This window comes from Stegostoma tigrinum, chromosome 14 (genome assembly GCF_030684315.1).
Source record: "Stegostoma tigrinum isolate sSteTig4 chromosome 14, sSteTig4.hap1, whole genome shotgun sequence".
NCBI lineage: Eukaryota > Metazoa > Chordata > Chondrichthyes > Orectolobiformes > Stegostomatidae > Stegostoma > Stegostoma tigrinum.
This window is the reverse complement of record NC_081367.1, coordinates 20,672,545-20,692,797: the sequence shown is the minus strand read 5'-3', so window position 1 is coordinate 20,692,797 and position 20,253 is coordinate 20,672,545. Positions and strand designations below refer to the sequence as shown.

Genomic DNA, 20,253 nt, shown 5'->3' with positions numbered 1-20,253 from the left:
CAAAGTGCTGAGTACACTTGCTTTTATACTGCTCCTAGTTATCTCATGAAGGACCATAGTTCAACGTATTAGAGAATATTATCAGATTAGGGAATTGCAAAACATTTAACTATTGCACAAGCTCTTTTCATCTTTACTTAGTTGGCAATTTCAAAATCCACTTAAATTCCAAAGATGGGGTTGTACAGTAAATTTATGCATAATTTTCGAATGTATGTGAGAAAAAAAACTACTGAATGTGAAACTCTTCTCACCTAAAGCAGTTGAATTATAAGAAGGAAAACCAAGCTATTATTGCTATTGATATTTTTGCCAATGCAGGTTTACATCCTTCATCAGTCCTAATGCTGCCTGACCTGCTGTGTTCCTCCAGGTCCACACTGTACTCAACCTGACTCCAACATCTGCAGTTCTTGCTATCTCCCATTGATATCTCTGACTGGCTGAAATTATTTGATTGAATTGTTCAAATTGCATATATAATAAATGGTCTAATTAGTTTAAGTAGACGACACTACTTGAGACATACAAGACCCAATATTGATCAGAAGCAGGAATCGGATGAAGGAACAACATTTTCCACATTGGCATTTTGTAACCTTCAAGATTCATCACTGAGTTCAACAACTTCAGGATGTGAATGTTGTCCTCCATTTTGGTTACACCCCTTCTGTCACCTCCACTGTCTTGTTTACTTGGGTTTCGTCTTAGCAAAACCAACCTATTTTCAAATATCCACAGCTATCATGAAGACTTATTTTGAGCCAGGATTACGCCTTCATTAGTATTGCTCTTTGTCTGTTGTTCCAGGCACTTTCACCATCTATTCCATTCACTCCTTCTTTCCCTTTGTCAGCAACATAAGAACGATAATTTTCCTGCCCTCTTCAGTTCCAAATAAGAATCATTGGAGGCAGTATTAACTCTGTTTCTCTGTCCACATAAGCACTTGCTTAGTTTGAAGAGCGATGCACTTTTCAAATGAGGTTACACACACTGCTGACATCTTTTTGGTCAGATTCTAAAGTTGTAGGGCAGTTCCCACAGGTTTTCTGATATCTCCGTAGAGATGCTGGTAAAGGAGGTCATGACAAGGAGAAACACATAGTGTCCTGACAGTTTCTGGAAGATCTCCAGGTGTAATATCCAGGAGGCATGGACAAAAATATCAGTGCCAGGAGCTTCATCCCAAGGACTGGGATTCATTACCAACATTGCTGTTAAGTAACATTGGTCAAAACTCCTTTCACCTCTCCAGTGACCATTCTACTTCCATCCATCCTCTGGCTCAGCACACAATCACTGTATGAGTAGCAGCGCATTTTAGACAGTTTTGTTGAGGCCACTAGTGGACTGTCTTGTAAAATAGGAAGACTTAGTCTCCTTTTGGGAAAGGCACGATGGATTGATGCATGGCTGAAACCTTTTTTTAAGGTAGTTATTGCGTTTAGCAGTAACTTAATTACCTTGATCATGTATGTACTTTAAACTATTCAACAGTTTTATAACAGTTCCTGATTCTGTATTATTAACCTATCATTGACATCGAAGGCATCTGAAGGGCTTCAATGTTATTTAATACAGTTAGAGACATGATAAATGTAACCCTCCATCTTCAACCTCATCCTTAATTTCAGGCTGGTTTTCCTTGATTGAAGAAGACTATTGCTCCTGAATCAATTGCAGCCAACTAAACATGTAGCCAACCATGGCAATGTGTGGAACTATTTCTAGTGCTTATTGTAGGGAAACCGCTGAGTGTTCTGAGTGGTCCTGATGAAACCCAAACTGACAATCAATGCACACATTATTGGTAAGGAGGTGCTACTTCATTGCAGCCAGTATGTTTTAACAGCTCATACATATTGCTGTATCTAATACATTCATTTTTTAAAAAAAAGCATTTGGAGGCATAATGTGACAACTGTTACAATTGAGAAATCAGGGTTGGATCAATTATTAACTTGCACACTTCTGGAGCAAGTATTACGAAATAGTTCAGCTTTGCTTTTTCGCAAACATGTGCTTGAGGACATAAATCTTCCTCTTAGGTTTCTAATTATCTACCACAATTCATGTTTGAATGCAGCAGGTCTGCAAAGTTTTGATCTGATCTTTTGGTTCTCTGATCAGAAAGCTCGGTCTCTTACAGTTCTGAATGACTGACTCCCAACCTGAAACTATGGGCAGAATACCTCTTGCCTGGTGTGGCATGAGCAATGGTGAAAGATTGGGAAGACACTGAAAGCGTGAAAATAATAGAATCTCCCATTGAGTAAATATTTTGCAATCTTCCCCACAAGCTTTAAATAGTGACTTCAGAACCATACTGTTGAGTGTTGACTACCTTGTTTCCATACATTTGCAACTCATTACTCCCCAAATTGCCTCATTTAAATGCCACTTCCAATTCTCTCCTTCCCCCACAAACCTAGATGATACAAATTCCCAACAAGGAGATCAGATTTTGGGCCTGAATTGCTTGACCCAGCTGTCAAGCAACTTCTTCTTCAGAACAACATGCATGCTTGCTCCACAACCACCATCCTATGAGGAAACCATATGGCTGGCTGGATTAGTGTGGTACAAAAAAGGCACTTCAAGACATAGTTTCTTGCTTTAAGGTGGTAGATAGTTACTGAAACTTTGAGGAGAATCTGTTGTTAGCAATCATTCCCTTAAGATCCTAAGTTGTTCTGCCCACAGCCTGTATATCATCATCATCATAGCTGATGGTGCTTATGACACTCATCAATACTCAGCCTTTCATACAACAGAGAGCAGTTTGGAGCATAATATGAGAATTTCACTGGTGATTTAGGAGACAAGTTAACATATTGGGCAGAATTCTATGGGGGTCAGAGAGCCACGTGTTATGGGGAGATGTGTGGAAGAATCAGATGAACAATCCAGCAAGGCCTTAATCAATGGTGTAAGCATCTTGCACCATCTTTGATGCTTTTAACACACAATGAGGTGAGTTTCTTACTTGGTACCAATGAGTTGCTAATTAGGGCAACACTGCCTGTTAAATGCCTCATTGACAGACCAAATCAGCATATTATAACTCAGCTTTCTACTTTACCAAACCTACCATTCAAGCTGGACACTAGGAAATCTCAACATGGAAACCAAAAAGTGGGTAGGTGTTGAATTCAGCACACTGCTTACTATGAATTGCCTCCATATTGTGTATGGCCAAACTGCAGCTCAGGCAAAGATCCACATGTACCAGCTGCAGACGTCCCTTGGTCAGTGACATTCTAAATCCCTTTACAACCATCATGACGCCTCTCCAATACACTGGAAGGATGCTCTGGATGCATATGGTGTGGGGGATGCAATAGGCTAGTGGTATTATCACTGTACTGTTAAGCCAGAAACCCAGACAATGTTTTGGAGACCCAGGTTTGAATTCTACCAGCAGATAGTGAAATTTGAATTCAATACATATCTGGAATTAAGAGTCTAATGATGACCGTGAATCAATTGTCGATCGTTGGAAAAACCCATCTGGTTCACTAATGTCCTTCAGGGAAGGAAATTGCCATCCTTACTTCACCTAGCGTAATGTGATTCCAGACCCATAGCAATGTGGTTGTCTCTTAACTGCCTTCTGGACAATTAGGGACGGGCACTAAATGCTGCCAAGCCAGCAGTGCCCTCATCCTGTAAATGAACAAAGAAGACCTGCATTGCAGGCTGCATAGCCAGCTAACGTTGAAACGCTGTAGCAGGGATACTTTGCGCAGAGAGGCAAAATGTCAGCTCATGGGTAGAGGAGCTGCATCTCAGGGCAGCTGGCTTGTTCTCATAGCACTTCCTCACAAAGTGCCCACCTGTACGTTCAGATCATCCCCGCCTTGCCTGACCTGCAAATTAGCATAGTCACACAATCAGGCAACGTGTTTTTCTGGTTAGCAGTCCTCAGTCAAGGAGGCAGACATCTTGCTGGATGAGGCCTTGCTCTGTCAGTCTCACACCTGTACCATGTAGCGGCAACAGTCATGACAAACACGCTGTGGGGGTCTAGGTTCTTGAGCAGCAAAACAGTTTATCACAATGTCAAGCTGCAAAAGAATTTTACCTAGTTCAATGAATTCACCTTTGATTCTATGAAACTTTGGAGTGTAGATGCCAATTCCAGTCGATCTAACCTCAAAAGACAGCACTGTCTTTCTAGGAATCAATCCAAATCATGAATCAATTGAACGCAGATAAGATTGGCAGGTTACCTTACTTAGGAGGCGGCTAGGGAACAAAATGAATGTTTACAACAATCTAAATTTTAATTCTAGGAAAAAAAATTACTTCCAGATGTTTTTAAAACACTTAATTCATATTCTCAAATATGTAGTCACATTCTCTGGAGCACTAGCTCAGACTTCTGGATGACTAGACCAGTAACATAATCGTAACACAATCAAATCCCTGGCTGTTTATTTGAAAATTAAAATTGTTAATTACTTACTCAGAACATCTGGTTTAAATAGTAATAACAATCTTGCCAAATCATGGTTGATAATGCAGTAGAAACCATACAAAAATCTAGCATACACATTTTCACAAGAGGGATCTTTGTTAAGAGATCAGCCTGCAGGGATTGAATAAAGAAGCTTCTGGAACACAAAAGATAAATGACTGCTCATGGGAATAGATTTGGACATTTCGTAGAAAAATATAGTCAAAATCAGGGCACATTTCTTCAAATTAAATTAAGTTGAAACATTTTTAAATACCAGGGCCTCAGTATTAATAAGAATCAGGAGGGTGTAGAGGAGTGTGATTTCATGGAGAAACACTCCATGAAGAGTCACTGCCAATTTTAACAAACCTGGACAATTACGTAGAACTTTTTGGTGATTGGTAACTAAATCAACACAAGGTGTGCTCATGATATTTTGTCAAATTGTATTTCATGTGAAAGAAAAATCAATTTTTAACTTTTTTCTGCAACACATTAGTCTAAAATTGCTTGGCCACTGAATGGCAAGAGACACAATTCAGTTATGCAAACAACACTGTCGTTTACAATTCAAATGACAACAATTTTTTTTTGTGAACTTTAGCTAAGAGAATTTAATCAACCCTGGCCTTAATCTATTTGTAATGAGGTAGAAGTTATGTGCCATGGTCCTTAGACTGGATGCTAAAGTGACTGGGCTCAATAATTTTTTATATTATTAGATTAGATTCCCTACAGTGTGGAAACAGACCCTTCAGCCCAACAAGTCTACACCGCCCCTTTTTGCAGCATCCCACCCAGACCACCCCCCTATAATCCACACACCCCTGAACACTACGGGCAATTTAGCATGGCCAATCCACCTAGCCTGCACATCTTTGGACTGTGGGAGGAAACCGGAGCACCCGGAGGAAACTCACACAGACACGGGGAGAATATGCAAACTCTACACAGACAGTTGCCCGAGGCTGGAATCGAACCTGGGTCCCTGGCGCTGTGAGGCTGCAGTGCTAACCTAAACAGTAAGAGAAATGCTTATCATTGAGGGAATCTGTGGACCTGTCATATTTGATAAAATCTGTCAAAGCATTTAATCAAGTCACTGAAGATGGGTTATTGCTTTTCAAGAGCTGTTGTCATGTGGGATATAATTGAGTGCAGATAAACATACATATCTGATTTAAGCATGGAATATCAATGAGTCAAACCAGTTACTGTCATTATATACAATTCCCAGCTGAGACCAAACCCTTCTATACATAATTTCAATCAAGGAGTAAAGTGTTCCCCAGTTATTCACATTTTCAGACTCTAATTACTTGGCACCAGGACTAGAATTCCTGCATGTCAGTTAGCAGCAACACAAACCAAAGGCATGATTTGATTTTTACCACTTGTGTTGACAGTTGTATTCCTCCAGTATGAGTTATGTATTCGATACAAAAGTTACAAGGAGGATTCTAGTGCTGCTGGGTGACAGATTTCAGTCCAGTTCAATGTTCTCCCAGCACACTTGAAATTGTCACAGCTTTACTCCACACAAAATTGTGGAATGTTGCTAAACTTCAAACAGCTCTTCACACATAGGTTCAGCTGACAGCACAGAGGCAATGCAACTTTCCCACCCTGGGTTTATTTTTTCTAATGTACTGCTTCTCAGTTTACCCTCATCAGCAGAGCTGGGAAAGGCAGATGCAACATTGAAAGTTTGCTATAGAGCACTAGTAGCATTTTCTGTGCCCCAATCCACTTTAGAATGTTGCAAGGGCATCCAGGTCACACCAATATATGAGCTGCTACTTATGTCAAGGCTTTTTACATCTAGCAAACAATAGGGCCGGCTATGACAGTAGTGTCATTGAGCAAAACCACTTCAAGATCTACTTCATTGCATGTTAACAACTAGTTGTGGGTTACTTGACATGGCGGCCATTGTTACAGAGACAATAAGGAAGATCAGCAGTTAGGTCTCAATGCTTCCAGAGCCTACATGGTTTGCCCAAAAGTCCAAATGACATCATCACAGTGAATGATGCTTAGGCACTCTTCAGTGTTAGCCTTTACAGATCCATATATAACATCTGGAAGTATGTGGTACAGTACAAGAACCTTACTTTATCTTTTGCACTCAAGTTAATGCACATAGTTTTTATTTTGAATTATGAGTACCAGCTGCATTAAGCACCTTCATCCAGATTTGCTGAACGGATGATCCATCTCAGACTTACTCCAGAGGTTCCAAGCTTCCCTCCCATGCTATCAAGGAAATGGCTGAAGGAATTGGATTTTTTTATAAATTGCTGTTTCCTTCTGAAGTTGTTTTTACTTCTTGAATTTCAATCTGAATGAGTGCAAGGTGAAAAGCTTTGGCTCTCTGCTTATTTTTAACAATATTGAAAGTTTGTGCTACTGAACGTTTATTTGCACTGGCTGGGTTATGTAAAGGCTATGGGGCCTGGCAATATTGCTGAAAACTTATAAACCAAAACTCAAGAAGCTTGATATCAGCCTTCAGGACAAAACAGCCTACATGATTTTCACTCCACCACCTTAAATGTTTACTTTCTGCATTACCAATACACAGTAGCAGCTGTGTGTGCCATGTATGATTTGCACTACAGTAACTCACAAAAGCTTCTTCATCTGCACTTACCAAACCCTGACCTCTACCACCTCACAAGGGCATCAGATAATGCAAACATCACCACTTGCAAGTTCCCCTTCAAGCAACACAGTGGCCTGCCTTGCAATTACATCATTGTTCCTTCACTGCCTCTAGCTCAAAACCCTGGAACTACCTTCATAATAGTACTGAGAGTGTACCTACGCAAATCGGACTGCAACTTTGCAAGAAGGCAGCTCAAAACCAGCTCACCACCAGCTTTGCAAGGACCATTAAGGATGGGCAATAAGAGCTGGTCTAGCCAATGGCAGCCATATCCCATGAATGAACTAAAATGTGTGTTAATACATTTAGTGAAATTCACAAAATACATCATGCCATGAAACCTTTGGAGGAGTTATTTGTACAGTGAAAAAAAACTTCCAATTTACTTTAAATCAAATGGACTAATATTCAGTGTTTTTTCTACAAAGAGCCTGCAGAAGTGCTGATCGAAGCTCACTTTGCCTAAGAAAACTATTTTGTTTGAGCAGAAGTAACAGCAATAAAGATCAGGCCAATATTCAAGTGCTACCTAACTCAAGTCAGATATGTTGACTAATCAAATGTAGTCCATTAAAATTATTTAGGCTGCAAAGTTCAAGTCATAAAAGTAGGCAGTAAGTGCAGGTCTAAGGATAAAGTGCACCACACTGTGCAAAGGGAGTGAACACCATGTTTCTGCAGGGCAGCAGCAAAAACAGTTCTCAGTCTACATTGACTAACATCAGTGTATGCAAAATAGGAAGAAAAATGTTTTTTTAAATTTCACTCAACTGAATTGGTAAAAGAGATTTAAAAATGAGACTGTGAGAGAAAGACAGATAGACAAGAAGACACAGAGACCGTGATTAGAAAACAGGAAGATAGAAGTGATATTCTAACAGATAAGATAAAAGGAGATATCACAGGTTGCAAATTCAAATCCAATACTAAATTGAATGCAATTTATTAAACCATTATTTGTAGAAAGAATGAGACATCTAAGAGATCAAATTAGTTTAAATTTTCTTCCAAATAACATTCAAATTATTTTCAGGGAATGCGTTATTTCCTCGAACTTTTAAAAAGGTGACCAGTTAACTGTGTTTACTGATATTATGAACAGCTTTACTCTTCATATTAAAGGGTTTAGAGACTCTCAAGATTCTCTGTCTTTAACAACCACAAATCCTTTAAGTTTTGTCTTCGTTTGTGTGCCGAGGTTCTTCATTGTACTTTTTTAAAGACTTGTTTGCTTTTTACGTCGCCAACCCGCAGTTCCTGCAAGTGGGTGAGGAAGAGGGTGAGAGAGGAAATTAAAACAGATAAAATTAAATCAATCAATCTCTTTAAACATCTGTAAGTGTATTTGGAAGGGAGGAAACAATTTATTCTGCAACACAAAGGGTGCTGGTGGCTTAGCAAGTGGATTCTAGTCAAGGCATGGCCATGGAGAACGCATCAATGGACAGTTACTCCCCATGATTTTGTTTACATTTAAGCAAAACTAATTGACTTTGAGATAGTAGGAACTGCAGAATCTGAGATAACAAGGTGTACAGCTGGTTGAACACAGCAGGCCAAGCAGCATCAGAGGAGCAGGAAAGCTTGACGTTTCGGGCCTAGACCCTTCTTCAGAAATGTGGACTTCACAAGCTTTAAAATCTCCCCTCCCCCTTCTGTATCCCAAAACCCGTCGCCGCCTCCCTAACGTGTCCTTCCTCCCACCTCAAGCCTCAATCTCTTACCTACTAACCTCATCCCACCCCCTTGACCTGTACGCCCTCCCTGGACTGACATATTTCCTCCCTACTTCCCCACCTACACTCACCTTTACTGGTTCCATCCCCGCCTCCTTGACCGGTCTGTCTCCTCTGCACCTATCTTCTCCTCTATCCATCTTCTATCGGCTTCCCCCTCTCTCCCTATTTATTTCAGAAACCCCTTCCCCTCCCCCATTTCTGAAGAAGGGTCTAGGCCCGAAACGTCATGCTTTCCTGCACCTATGATGCTGCTTGGCCTGTTGTGTTCATCCAGCTCTACACCTTGTTATCACTAATTGACTTTGAATGGTTCAGATGCTGTCATGCACCAGGGAATATCTTTCCATCATCTTTTTGCTTAATCGACAAAGGTATATTGCAAGATATATTCTTTCTGCTTGAAGAGGATACGGCCCCATGTAATGTAAGTAAGTAACTTCAAGCAAACATAAGTAGCCGCATTGCAAGGCCCTGGTACCTTGGCAATTTGATATTCTTGCAAATGATCAGGAATGCAAAATAACAATTTTCACAACACATCTCTTTTTAAAAGAAATACCCAAGTGTGGGCCTACCAAATAATATTATTTCAGGGCCCTCTTTAATTTGCCAAGATTTGTCCTGATCCCAAATCCTACAGTAGTTAACACAGCTTCAGAAAGGGCATTGGAGTCTTGACATTACAAATTATAAAAGTTGGTGTTTGTAGGGAAGACACTAGATTTTCCCGAATCAAACATAGGTCATGAAGAGTAAGAATTTGGTATTAAGCCATTCAGTTCAATTGGGTCTCAGGAGTTGTTCCTGCTTTATGCATGGTTAATTTGCTTTCAATAAGCCACAGTTTCCTAAGATAGGGTAGAGAAAGGAATGAAAATCTGGAACAGTGACCTCAGAACTAGATGCTGAGTGAGCAACAGTTAACCTTTGCCTACAGGTTAAACTGCTGCCAAATAATCACTGGTCCAGTTTCATAAAATAATGAACATGGAATCTAAGATTAATTACCAGCCTCAGGCGTGGGAAAGGAAGAACTATTTTGACATGTCAAATGTAAAAATAATGTTGCAACATTTTGATGAGTGCCACATGGTGGCGTCATGGCTCAGTGGTTAGCACTGCTGCCTCACAGTGCCGGGGACCTGAAGCCGATTCCAGCCTTAGGTGACTTACTGTAGGGAGTTTACACATTCTCCGTGTGTTCACATGGGTTTCCAGTGGGTGATCCAATTTCTTCCCACAGTCACATAGATGTGCATTGTTAGGTGGCTTGGTCATTCTAAATTGCCTCGGAGGTGTTCAGTGATTTGCAGACCAGGTGGATTAGCTGTGGGAAATGCAGGGTTACGAAGATAGGGTCTAGGTAGGATGCTCTTTGGAAAGTCAGTACAAAATTGATGGGCCAAATGGCTTCTTCCCACACTGTAAGGATTCAATTACATGGTATAGGTACAAATTGCTACATTGAGTACATCTAGTCCCAATTTAAACCCTAGACATGAACCAGATAGTCAGCAATGAAGTGAACTGGGAACTCTTTCACAGTTCCGAATCAAGGTAGGACTATTTTAATGCCCAGAACTTATACTAAATCTCATTGACTGATTTCACACCTGGAACCAACAGGAAAAACAAAAACACAGCCCTAAGGGTATCCACTGACACCAAGTTGTGACAGAACTGGCTTCTTGGCTGTCCATGTGCAAGGGGCCAACCCTGTTCCCCCAGTCCTTATATATAAAAAACCTTATTAATTTGTGGGTTAGTAGGAACTACCAATGCTGGAGAATCTGAGATAACAAAGTGTAGAGCTGGGTGAACACAGCAGGCCAAGCAGCATCAGAGGAGCAGGAAGGCTGACGTTTCTGGTCTGGACTCTTCTTCAGAAGTTCAGAATTTCTGAAGAAGGGTCCAGACCCGAAACGTCAGCTTTCCTGCTCCTCTGATGCTGCTTGGCCTGCCATGTTCGTTCAGCTCTACACCTTGTTATCTCTTATTAATTTGTGATCCTATTGGCCATGGGTCTTTTACCTAATTATCTGATTTGTTGGGAATGTTGAAGCAATTTTTCTACATAGTTAAAATTACAGTCAGGTCTCAATGGCATCATCAGAACCCAACATACTTGGGTAACAGATGAACCTGGCACATTTTGCAGGGTGGAATCATTGTTGCCTACTCAGTAGGGCACAACAGTGAATTCAGGCTGCTTTGCGCTGGTAAATAATGTGGGCAATTTTAACAGTCCATCCATCCAGCTTCTGTTTAGCTGGTAGGGTAAAATTGCTGGAATTTGTTAAATACAAAATTTTAAAAATGCTTGTTAACTAGCAAATATATCATTTAACAAATCCAAACAGCTATCTTTAAGCTTTACTAACTGAACAAGATACACCACAGAAACTGGAATACTGGGTTTATTTACTAATTCAGGTCCTTGCCCATTTTGACCAAACTTTTAAGTTTAAAAAAGTAATAGTTTTACATGTAAAACCTGGCTTGGCAAGTAATATGCCCTTTGCCCTTTACTCAAATCACTCAAATCTGGGAATTGTAGAGGGCGATGCAGATTTAATTTGTACATTTTTTTTGATCTAGCAACAAAAAAGTGAACGAAACACCTGACTGTTAGAGTGAAGAGATCTACCACACCATAAATCCTGACTGTAAGAGCAGGTTTGACTTTAACCTATTACAGACTAATTTGTTTTAATGTTTGAAAGACCTAATTAATTTTGTTGGAAGTGAAAGCTTCTACAAAATCTTTTTTTTAATTCTGAAAAAGCTGAAACCAAGTACTGAATGAAGAGACAGCAGTGCTGAGAGGTTTGACTCCCATCATAAAACCATAATGGATTAATTAATCACCAGTCCCGGCAAATGGGAGGCAATACTGATTTTATTGATAACTGATATTTTCAGCTGAAACTGAGGTTAACTTAAAATTCTGATGCTAACCACATGGAACTCCATTTCGTTGAGAATATGCTGGAAGTTTGTGACACAGATCAACATGCAACAGTGATTTAAAGTCAGGCGTTGCCATTTTGGGGGTCAATGATGCAGCTAAAGCCTTCTCAATCCAACAAGTCAAGTCAGTCAGTCAGTCAACTGAACACATATTCAGCAGCAGAAAGAAGCCCCATCCAACTGTTAACAGGATCATTAACTACTTCTAGGTTAGTTGCTAATTGATTTCTACCGTGTCTTCCTGTGATTGTGGCTTCCGGGGTCACGAAAGGTTGGTAAACTAAACAAAAGGTTCTGCAGGAGTTTGTCCTTACTTCACTGATTCTGTGCAAATACTTCCTCCAACAAACTATAGCTGATCAGGAGAAATGAGGATTGGCATCACAGGCTCCTGCAGATGGTCAAGGATGTGATGGTGGTAAAGAGAAGTTCTGTTAGAAACTAGACTGCCCAGGGCGTTCGAGAAATCATTCTCCTACCTGAACCTCAGCAAACAACAATGTGTCAGATATCCTTACATCATGAAGGGTGTTGTCTCTGAAGCACACACAGAAAATTGCTGAGAAACTCAGCAGATCTGGCAGCATCCACAGGGCAGGAGAGAGAATGAACACTTTGAGTCCACTACGATTCTTCTTCAGAACTGAGAGGGGTGAGGAAAATAATAGATCACGAGGAGGACGATGAGGGATAAGTTTCCACTGTCTTCTCTGGTTTTTGAAGTCCTGTTGTTGGCTTTGGTTTCAATTATGGCTGCTCCAATAATTGTGAGCACCACCTCCTCCCATGGGGTGAAAACATGCATCCTTATGAGCTGGGTGTTGCCACTTTCTGCCACCTTGTTCAGCAACAAGAGTAAGTGTCAGTGAATGTGGTAACATGTGTTTCAATATTGTCAATCTCATGACTGAAAAGACAACACAATGTGAAAACAGTGGTGTGGATAAGAGGCTTACAGCATTGCTGAGTATGACAGGTTGATGTGGAATATGAAGTTTACAAGTTAGTCACGATCAGTAGAGATTGTTGGTAAGTGACTGATGGGGCTGTGGTGTACTGAGAAATCAGTGAGGATAGGGGTCTGGTTATTGGAGATATGAACCACTTGAAGATGCTTTCACTGACCACTAGCCTACGAGATCACATGCAGCATTGCAGTCAAATTGTTGGGACCGTTACTTGGTCCTTCATCCTCCTTCCTGGTCCCCAGTGGATAGGCAACATCTCTTCCTCTCCATCTTGTGCTCATAGAATCCCTACAGTGAGGAAGCAGAACACTGAGCCCACCAAGTCTACACCAACCCTCTAAGCAGCATCCCACCCAGACCCAGCCACCCACTTACCCTATCCCTTTAACCCTGCATTTCCCACGGCTAACCCACATATCTTGCACATCTCTAGACACAATGGGCGCTTTAGCATGGCCAATCCACCTAACCTGAACATTTTTGGACCGTGGGAGAAAGCCAGAGCACCCGCAAAGAAAACCAAGCAGAGACAGGGACAATGTGTAAACTCCACACAGACAGATGCTGGAGGCTGGAATCAAACCCAGGCAACTGGCACTGTGAGGCAGTAGAGCTAACCACTGAGTAACTGTGCCACCCCTGTGGTCTACATTCACTGTGGTCTGAAATGGAAACAAAATACAATTCAGACAAAGTCAAATGTACATGACAGAAACTATTCTAAACTGATGTCAAGATTTGTACTTGTTTACTAATTGATCATAATAAGTCATCTCTTATGAGTTTGCAGCCCCTGGCAAAGAATACAGCTACTTGACAGCATACACAGTGCCTGCTGGACACTGCAATCATTTCATTGAGGAGACAGCATGATGTTTGTACGCTGACTGCATCAGGAGTTATGGAATTTCTTGGCCTACATGCAGTCAGTTTCAAACAGCAAAAACCAATTGTAATTACTTGCAAAATACAAGTACTCTGAACATTTATGTAACACCATATTATCCAGCATCAAATGACATACCAGATGCAGTTCATCACCTTCTACCCACTGCGTCCATCCTCGACCCTGTTTCTCTCCGACTTGTACACACACAAGCTTATCCCCATCCCAATTTACTGTGGTCTAAAATGGAAACATTGAACAGTTAAAAACAATATAAAATATACATAACAGAAACTATTAAAGGCACAGAAATGTACAACATGGAAACCAACCAACCATTCGGTCGAATATGTTTATGCCAACCAGATATCCTAAATTAATCTTGTCCCATTTCTAAATCAGTTTCAGATTTGTACCTCTTTACTAATTGGCCATAATAATTCATGTCCCCTATTAATCTAAAGACTTTTATCAGGAGCATTTCTCATAGATTCCACAGTTATGCTGAAACAGTCGTAGCCCTAATTATAAATCTATGAAAAATCACTGTCTCTAATCAGCTGAAGCCTTCAATGTTGGAGGTACTTTAATTCAGATAATAAATCAGCTAACACTTTCCTTTAAGTTTTAAGTCTACAGGTAGTTCAACTCAATTAAATAATTGAAGCATGACTGGCCAATTGTATGGATATTCTCCATCATGCAAAATTAACTTGGAACTTTACATACTGTATAAAGTCTGCATGCCTATATTTCAATTGGTATTTTGTACAGGAATTATCAGAAGTTACTCCCCAGAAATTGTCAGTATTTTCTTTTCCCTGAAATTTCCACATCTTAATTCTAATTGGTCATTACAGCAGAGGGATCAGAAATGGCATGTGAAGTCTTAAGTGTTTGCATTAATACTAAATTGTTTAAATTTAACTAACATTTCAAAACATACATTATATGCATGCATTAGGAGATGAGACCTCCTGAATTGTGATTGGCAATATGATATCACCCTTCAGGTTTCTAACTTTTACAAAGTATGTCCTCTATGTAGTGTATACAACAAAGTTATAAATCCAGTACAGTATCAGTTATATCAGATAAACAGGTGTTTGATTTAACAAATTGAATGCAGAGAGGGGGCTTATTTCATCTTCCAAAATACTTTGACATACTGGGGAGCATTATTTGCCCAAAATATAAATTTTAAAACAAAATCTATTTTCAGGTACATAACATGTTTCATCATTAGCAACTTCAAAACTGATGGCTCCAATTATAGCTAATAAGTCATAGGGCTGTCGAATGAGTAACTGAGGGATAACTATTGGCTGGAGTACTGGAAATACTTTGCAGTTCTTTGGAAATGCCAAAGAATTGATTGTGTCTCTCAGAAAGCAGGTGTGACCTCAGTGTAACGCCTCAAACAGAAACTATGAGCACTCCTTCAGCACTGGAATGCCAGGAAATGTTACGTGCTCAAGTCCTGGAGCAGGACCCACTATAACCTTCAGCTCACGTACTTTCAGTAACATGGAGGGAAAATGTAAGCCGAAAATGGCACTGCATGGGGAACAGAGCATCCAGGATCTGAATGAACAGGGTACCTGTCACACAAAGTATCTCCTGGATTGATGAGATCTAACAATTGGAAAATCACCGGAAGAAATGAGCACAATGAATTAAAGGGATGACTTTCATTTCAAATTAGATACAAAGATAATTAATCAGAAGGAATGAAAGATTGGGTTAAGAGAGAAAAAAATAGAAAGGAAAATAAGCAGTACCTCTTAAAATTTTGCTTTGTTAAAAGCTCTGAAATCAACTCACAACCTGAAGAAATGGGAATTTGTATTTTTTGTTGTTGATTTTCAGAACGAAAAATACTTACGACATTGTTAATTAGGTATTTAAGTTTGCACATCACCTATTTGTCCTAAATATCTCTGGCAACATCTATCCAGAAATTACGGCAATTACATGCCATTTAATACAAGTCACTGTTGATGTAGACAATGAAATCATTTTTGCTAAGTTAATATTGGAGCAGTAGAGCTGGAACAGCAACTTTGGGTACTACCCTTGAAGCTACTGAACAATGCACACAGAAAATACAACAGCACGAGATAACAAAGCGTAGAGTTGGATGAACACAAAAGGTCAAGCAGCGTCTTACGAGCAGAAAAGCTGACATTTCAGGCCTAGACCCGTCATAAGAAATGGTGGAGGGGGAAAGAGGGTTCTGAAATAAATAGGGAGAGAGGGGGAGGCAGATCGGAGATGGATAGAGGAGAAGATAGGCAGAGGGGTACAAGAGAGTTGCAGTGGGAGAGAGATCCCCTGAGGTTTGTCTGGAGGGAGGAGGGTAACTTCTTCAGGTTAGGCACCCCTGGAAGAGGCGGCTTGGCCTGCTGTGTTCATCCAGCTCTACACCCTGTAATCTTGGATTCACCAGCATCTGCAGATCCCATTATCTCTGATACAACAGCACGATTTGGCTCACCATTGTTTTGACAGTACCAAATGACACAAATCTGTCTGGAATACATGCAGAATGTTTAGATACATCACAAATTTGACTCAATATATTGAAGCATTAATGTGCTGGGTACGATATAAAAAGAAGGCACTGCCCTCACAGTGATTGGTGAATGCTGAGTTTTGGCAATATTTCCAAAGTTTAGACTAATAACAAAATCCATCCTAATTAGAAGTTTAACAGGATGTTTTCAGTTGGTGCACAATGCTTACCATACATTGGCGGTCATCTATGCCAGTTAAATCCTCAGGAAACTCCTTGCCAATATCAAATTCCATGAGATAATTCCGGAAGCTGCTGATGGTTTTAATGATCATGTGATCTCCAGTCTGAGCAATATCTTTGTCTGGTTTCAGCAAAACCGCAATTTTCCGCAAAGCAATGTTTACATCTATGCAAAAATGGAAGGAAATAACGTGTTGAACTAAAACAAGATGCAACACTGAGTTTAACACCGTGACATTAGCCATGGTATTAAGTGAAACTGTATAGTGTAGAAAATTTTTAAAAATTATCTTATTGTGTAAATCTACCCTAGTCTACATACAGTTAATGCAGTATTGAGTTGCATCCATTAATAATACTACATAGGACATAGGAATACACTACTGAGGGACAGGAGTAGGTCTTTGCCCTTCAAATTTACTTCACTATTAAGGTTTTGGAGTAGATCTCTAGCTCAGGTTGTGGTTGGCTTGCCGAGCTGGTTTGTTGTTCCGCAGAAGTTTCATTACTTATTTTGATGGAAGTGAGGCAATCCATTGCAACGGACCCCAGAGTTTAAAAAGCAGGCGGGAAAACACACCAACGCTTCATCAGAGCTGCACTAAGGACATTACCCACGGTAAAGAAATCCACCCTAATTAGAAGTTTAACAGGATGTTTTCAGTTGGTGCACAATGCTTACCATACATGAACAACAAACCAGCTCAGCGAGCCAAACAACGTCAATTACTTCACTATTTAACAAGTGACAGCCATTGACATTAAAGGAACCCTAGCAAAACTACAATCAATAGGACTCAGAGGAAAAAAACACTCCATGGGTTGGAGTCATACCTGGCACATAGGAAGATGGTTGTGGTTGTTGCAGGTCTGTCATCTCAGCTCCAGGACATCTCTGCAGGAGTTCCCTAGAGTACTGTCCGAGGTCCAACTATCTTCTGCTGTGATAACAAAGTGTAGAGCTGGATGAACACGGCAGGCCAAGCAGCATCAGAGGAGCAGGAAGGCTGACGTTTCAGGCCTAGACCCTTCTTCAGAAGAATGTTCAGATCCTTCAGATTTTCTGAAGAATGGTCTAGCCCTGAAACATCGGCTTGCCTGCCCCTCTGATGCTGCTTGGCCTGCTGTGTTCATCCAGCTCTACACCTAGTTATCTCAGATTCTCCAGCATCTGCAGTTCCTACTGTCTTCTGCTGTTTCATTACTAACCTTCCATCCATCATAAGACCAGAGGTGGGGATATTCACCATTGATTGCACAATGCTCAACACCACTTGCAACTCCTCAGATACTGAAGCAGCCCACGTTCAAATGCAACATGATCTGGACAACATCCGCACTTGGGCTAAGGAGTGGCAAGTACACCACAGACGTCAGGCAATGACCGTCACCAATAAGAGACAATCTAACCAGCACGTCCTGACATTTAATGTCGTTACTATCACTGAATCCCTCAACACGCCAGGTGTTAGCACTGACCAGAAATTGAACCAGACTTGCTTTATAAATACAGTGACTACAAGATCAAGTCAGAGACTACGAATATTGCAGCAATTAATTCACCTTCTGATTCCTCAACACCTATATACCATCTAATAGGGACAATCAGGAGTGTGGTGAGATACTCCGCACTTGCCTGGGTGGCTGCAGCTCCAGCAACCCTAAAGAAGCTGGACACCATCCAGGACAAAGCAGCCCACTTGATTAGCACCACATGCACAAGCATCCACTCCCAACATCACCAACACTCAGTAGCAGCAGATGTGTACTGCCTCCAAGATGTACTGCAGAAATTCACCAAAAAGGTCCTTAAGCAGGACCTTCCAAACTCACAATCACTTCTATCAAGAAGGACAGAAGTTGCAGATAAATGGCAACACCAGCACATTCAAGTTCCCATCCAAGCCACTCACCATCTTGACTCGGAAATATATTGCCATTCCTTCACTGTCGCTAGGGCAAAATCCTGGAATACCCTCCATAAGCACATTGGGGTCAACCTTCAGCACATGGATTGCAGTGGTTCAAATAGCAGCTCACCTCATCTTCTCAAGGGCAGTTAGGGATTGGTAATAAATGCTAGCCTAGCCAGCAACATCCCTGTCCCCAAAGTGAACAATAATAATAAAAGAAAAGCATGGTTAATCTGGCTATGGTCTCAACTCCACTTCCTTGTCTGCTTCCCACAATCCTTGACTTCGCTGTTTATCAAATATCTATCTTATTAAGTCTTGAAGAAATCCACCCAGTCTCCACTGTTTTAAGTGCAGAGGATTCCTCATAGTAACAACTTTCTGAGAGAAAAGAAGTTCATCTCATCTCTGTTTAAAAGCGGAGACTTCATATAGCGTCCCTCTCTTCTTGCCTCTCTCACAAGAGGAAACATTTTCTTGGTAGTCAATCCAGCAGCTCGCTGTGAACCTTATATCTTTCTATCAAATTACTTCTCATTCTTTTAAACTCAAAGGATATAGGCCTAACCTGTCTGGCGTTTCTTCATAAGTCTGTACTAAAAATGAGTTGGTTCAACTTACGCTGAACAGCGTCTAACTTTACACATCATCAGGTATGTGGTATAACACTGATGTTAATTAAAATGAAGGCTCTGATGTTTGATGTAGGAGGAGATTCCTGGAGTAAGCTATACGTTCAATCTCCTGTGACTCTGTCATGCTGCATATTGTTGAATTGGTATTAGTGAAAGATTGAATTTTTGTTATATCTTTTAGCATCTAAAGCACTCTGTAACCAATGAAAAACTTCTGATGTTTCATAATTAGGTTTTAATAATATCATGAATTGCAGCAAAAATTTCCTTTCAAAACAGAGCCCTAATTAAACTGATTCCATCAGAAAACACAGATACACTTCAACAGACAAGAGCACTCTTATTGAAAAGTTGTATTGATATCAACTTTGCCATCTTACTGTCAATTCTCAAAACACTAGTTTAAATATTGTACCAAATACTGAGCGCAAGATTGGTTTACACCAATACCAATGGTCAGATTTTTACCTAGTGCTTTCAGGTACTCTTCAAAGTTCTCATTGGATATCATTTTCCAGTATCCACTGAAATCCATTGACATTTCTAAATCTTCAGAAACAGAAGAGCTGAAGTTTTTGCCACGGTTTGCAGGTTTGTCCTTGCTGAGTTCACAAACATGTAGAGACAATAGTCCAACACTCTTTATCAGCCCGACTCGCACAATGTCAGCCTCTTGATCCGATTAATTGAAGAACGCTGCAATGCATTTTCCGGTCAGACTCTGAAATCTCTTTAGCTGAAATCAATGATGATTATTAAGTAACCCTTTATTATAGCCTTCAGTGCCTCACAAAACATTGATTTTATGCTTTGATTTCTTTTCTTGAAAATGGGATATTGCTGATCACAGTGACTATCATAACAAGATGAGAGTCAAACTCAAGTGGTTTCTGCTCATTAACTAACTGTTCATTAAGTCATGAAAATATATATTTTGTTTATTTGCATGTATAAAATCAATTAATATTCTGGGCAATGTTCACAGGGAACAATGGGGGTTTGGAGCCGTTTATCCTAAGGTTTCCTTAGTTCTAATTAGTAACCATAACAAATGCTGCAATTATGCTCAGATGATAAATTGGAAAATGACCAGGTTTGCGTAATTTGCAAGTAATTTGTTTAAAATATTCAGCTGTATGCCAATAATCTGTAAATATTTTCCCCCATTTAACTTGTCTAAACTCTTCATAATTTTGAATTGCTCTCTTTATTATCTACAAACACATTACTTCTCTTGATCTCTGACAGCAT

At 40.2% G+C, this 20,253-nt stretch overlaps 2 protein-coding genes across 5 annotated transcripts in view; both read right to left on the bottom strand.

The window, feature by feature from the left end:
- Positions 1-3,813: 3,813 nt before the first annotated feature.
- Positions 3,814-19,658, bottom strand: rbp1.1 (retinol binding protein 1, cellular, tandem duplicate 1). Its single transcript, XM_048541782.2, has 4 exons — positions 19,471-19,658; positions 16,442-16,620; positions 13,835-13,936; positions 3,814-8,390 (listed from the first exon to the last, which is right to left on the bottom strand). The coding sequence occupies exons 1-4, from the start codon at positions 19,541-19,543 to the stop codon at positions 8,337-8,339; spliced, it is 408 nt and encodes a 135-aa protein (XP_048397739.1). The 5' UTR covers positions 19,544-19,658; the 3' UTR covers positions 3,814-8,336.
- LOC125457503 (nicotinamide/nicotinic acid mononucleotide adenylyltransferase 3) overlaps positions 16,506-20,253 on the bottom strand; it is a 78,721-nt gene continuing 74,973 nt past the window's right edge. For 2 of the 4 annotated variants that reach the window (XR_009446648.1, XM_059651040.1), the window contains one exon: positions 16,506-16,620. Coding sequence is in view for 2 of the 4 variants with exons in the window: in XM_059651040.1 (XP_059507023.1) it covers positions 16,615-16,620 (6 nt within the window). In the remaining 2 variants the exon portion in view is untranslated. Of the gene's footprint in view, positions 16,621-19,633; positions 19,739-20,253 lie in introns of those variants that run through there. The other 2 variants (XR_007248652.2, XM_048541779.2) reach the window with 2 other exon arrangements.

What these genes read in the sequence shown, in the direction of transcription:
- rbp1.1 (XM_048541782.2), bottom strand. Translation starts at nt 19,543, where the DNA reads ATGTCAATGGATTTCAGTGGATACTGGAAAATGATATCCAATGAGAAC. An exon ending in TAGATGACCGCCAATGTATG is followed by an intron (nt 13,937 to 16,441) that starts GTAAGCATTGTG and finishes TTTCCATTTTAG; the next exon opens with ACCACAGTAAATTGGGATGG. An exon ending in AAGGTGATGAACTGCATCTG is followed by an intron (nt 8,391 to 13,834) that starts GTATGTCATTTG and finishes ACCCACTTGCAG; the next exon opens with GAACTGCGGGTTGGCGACGT.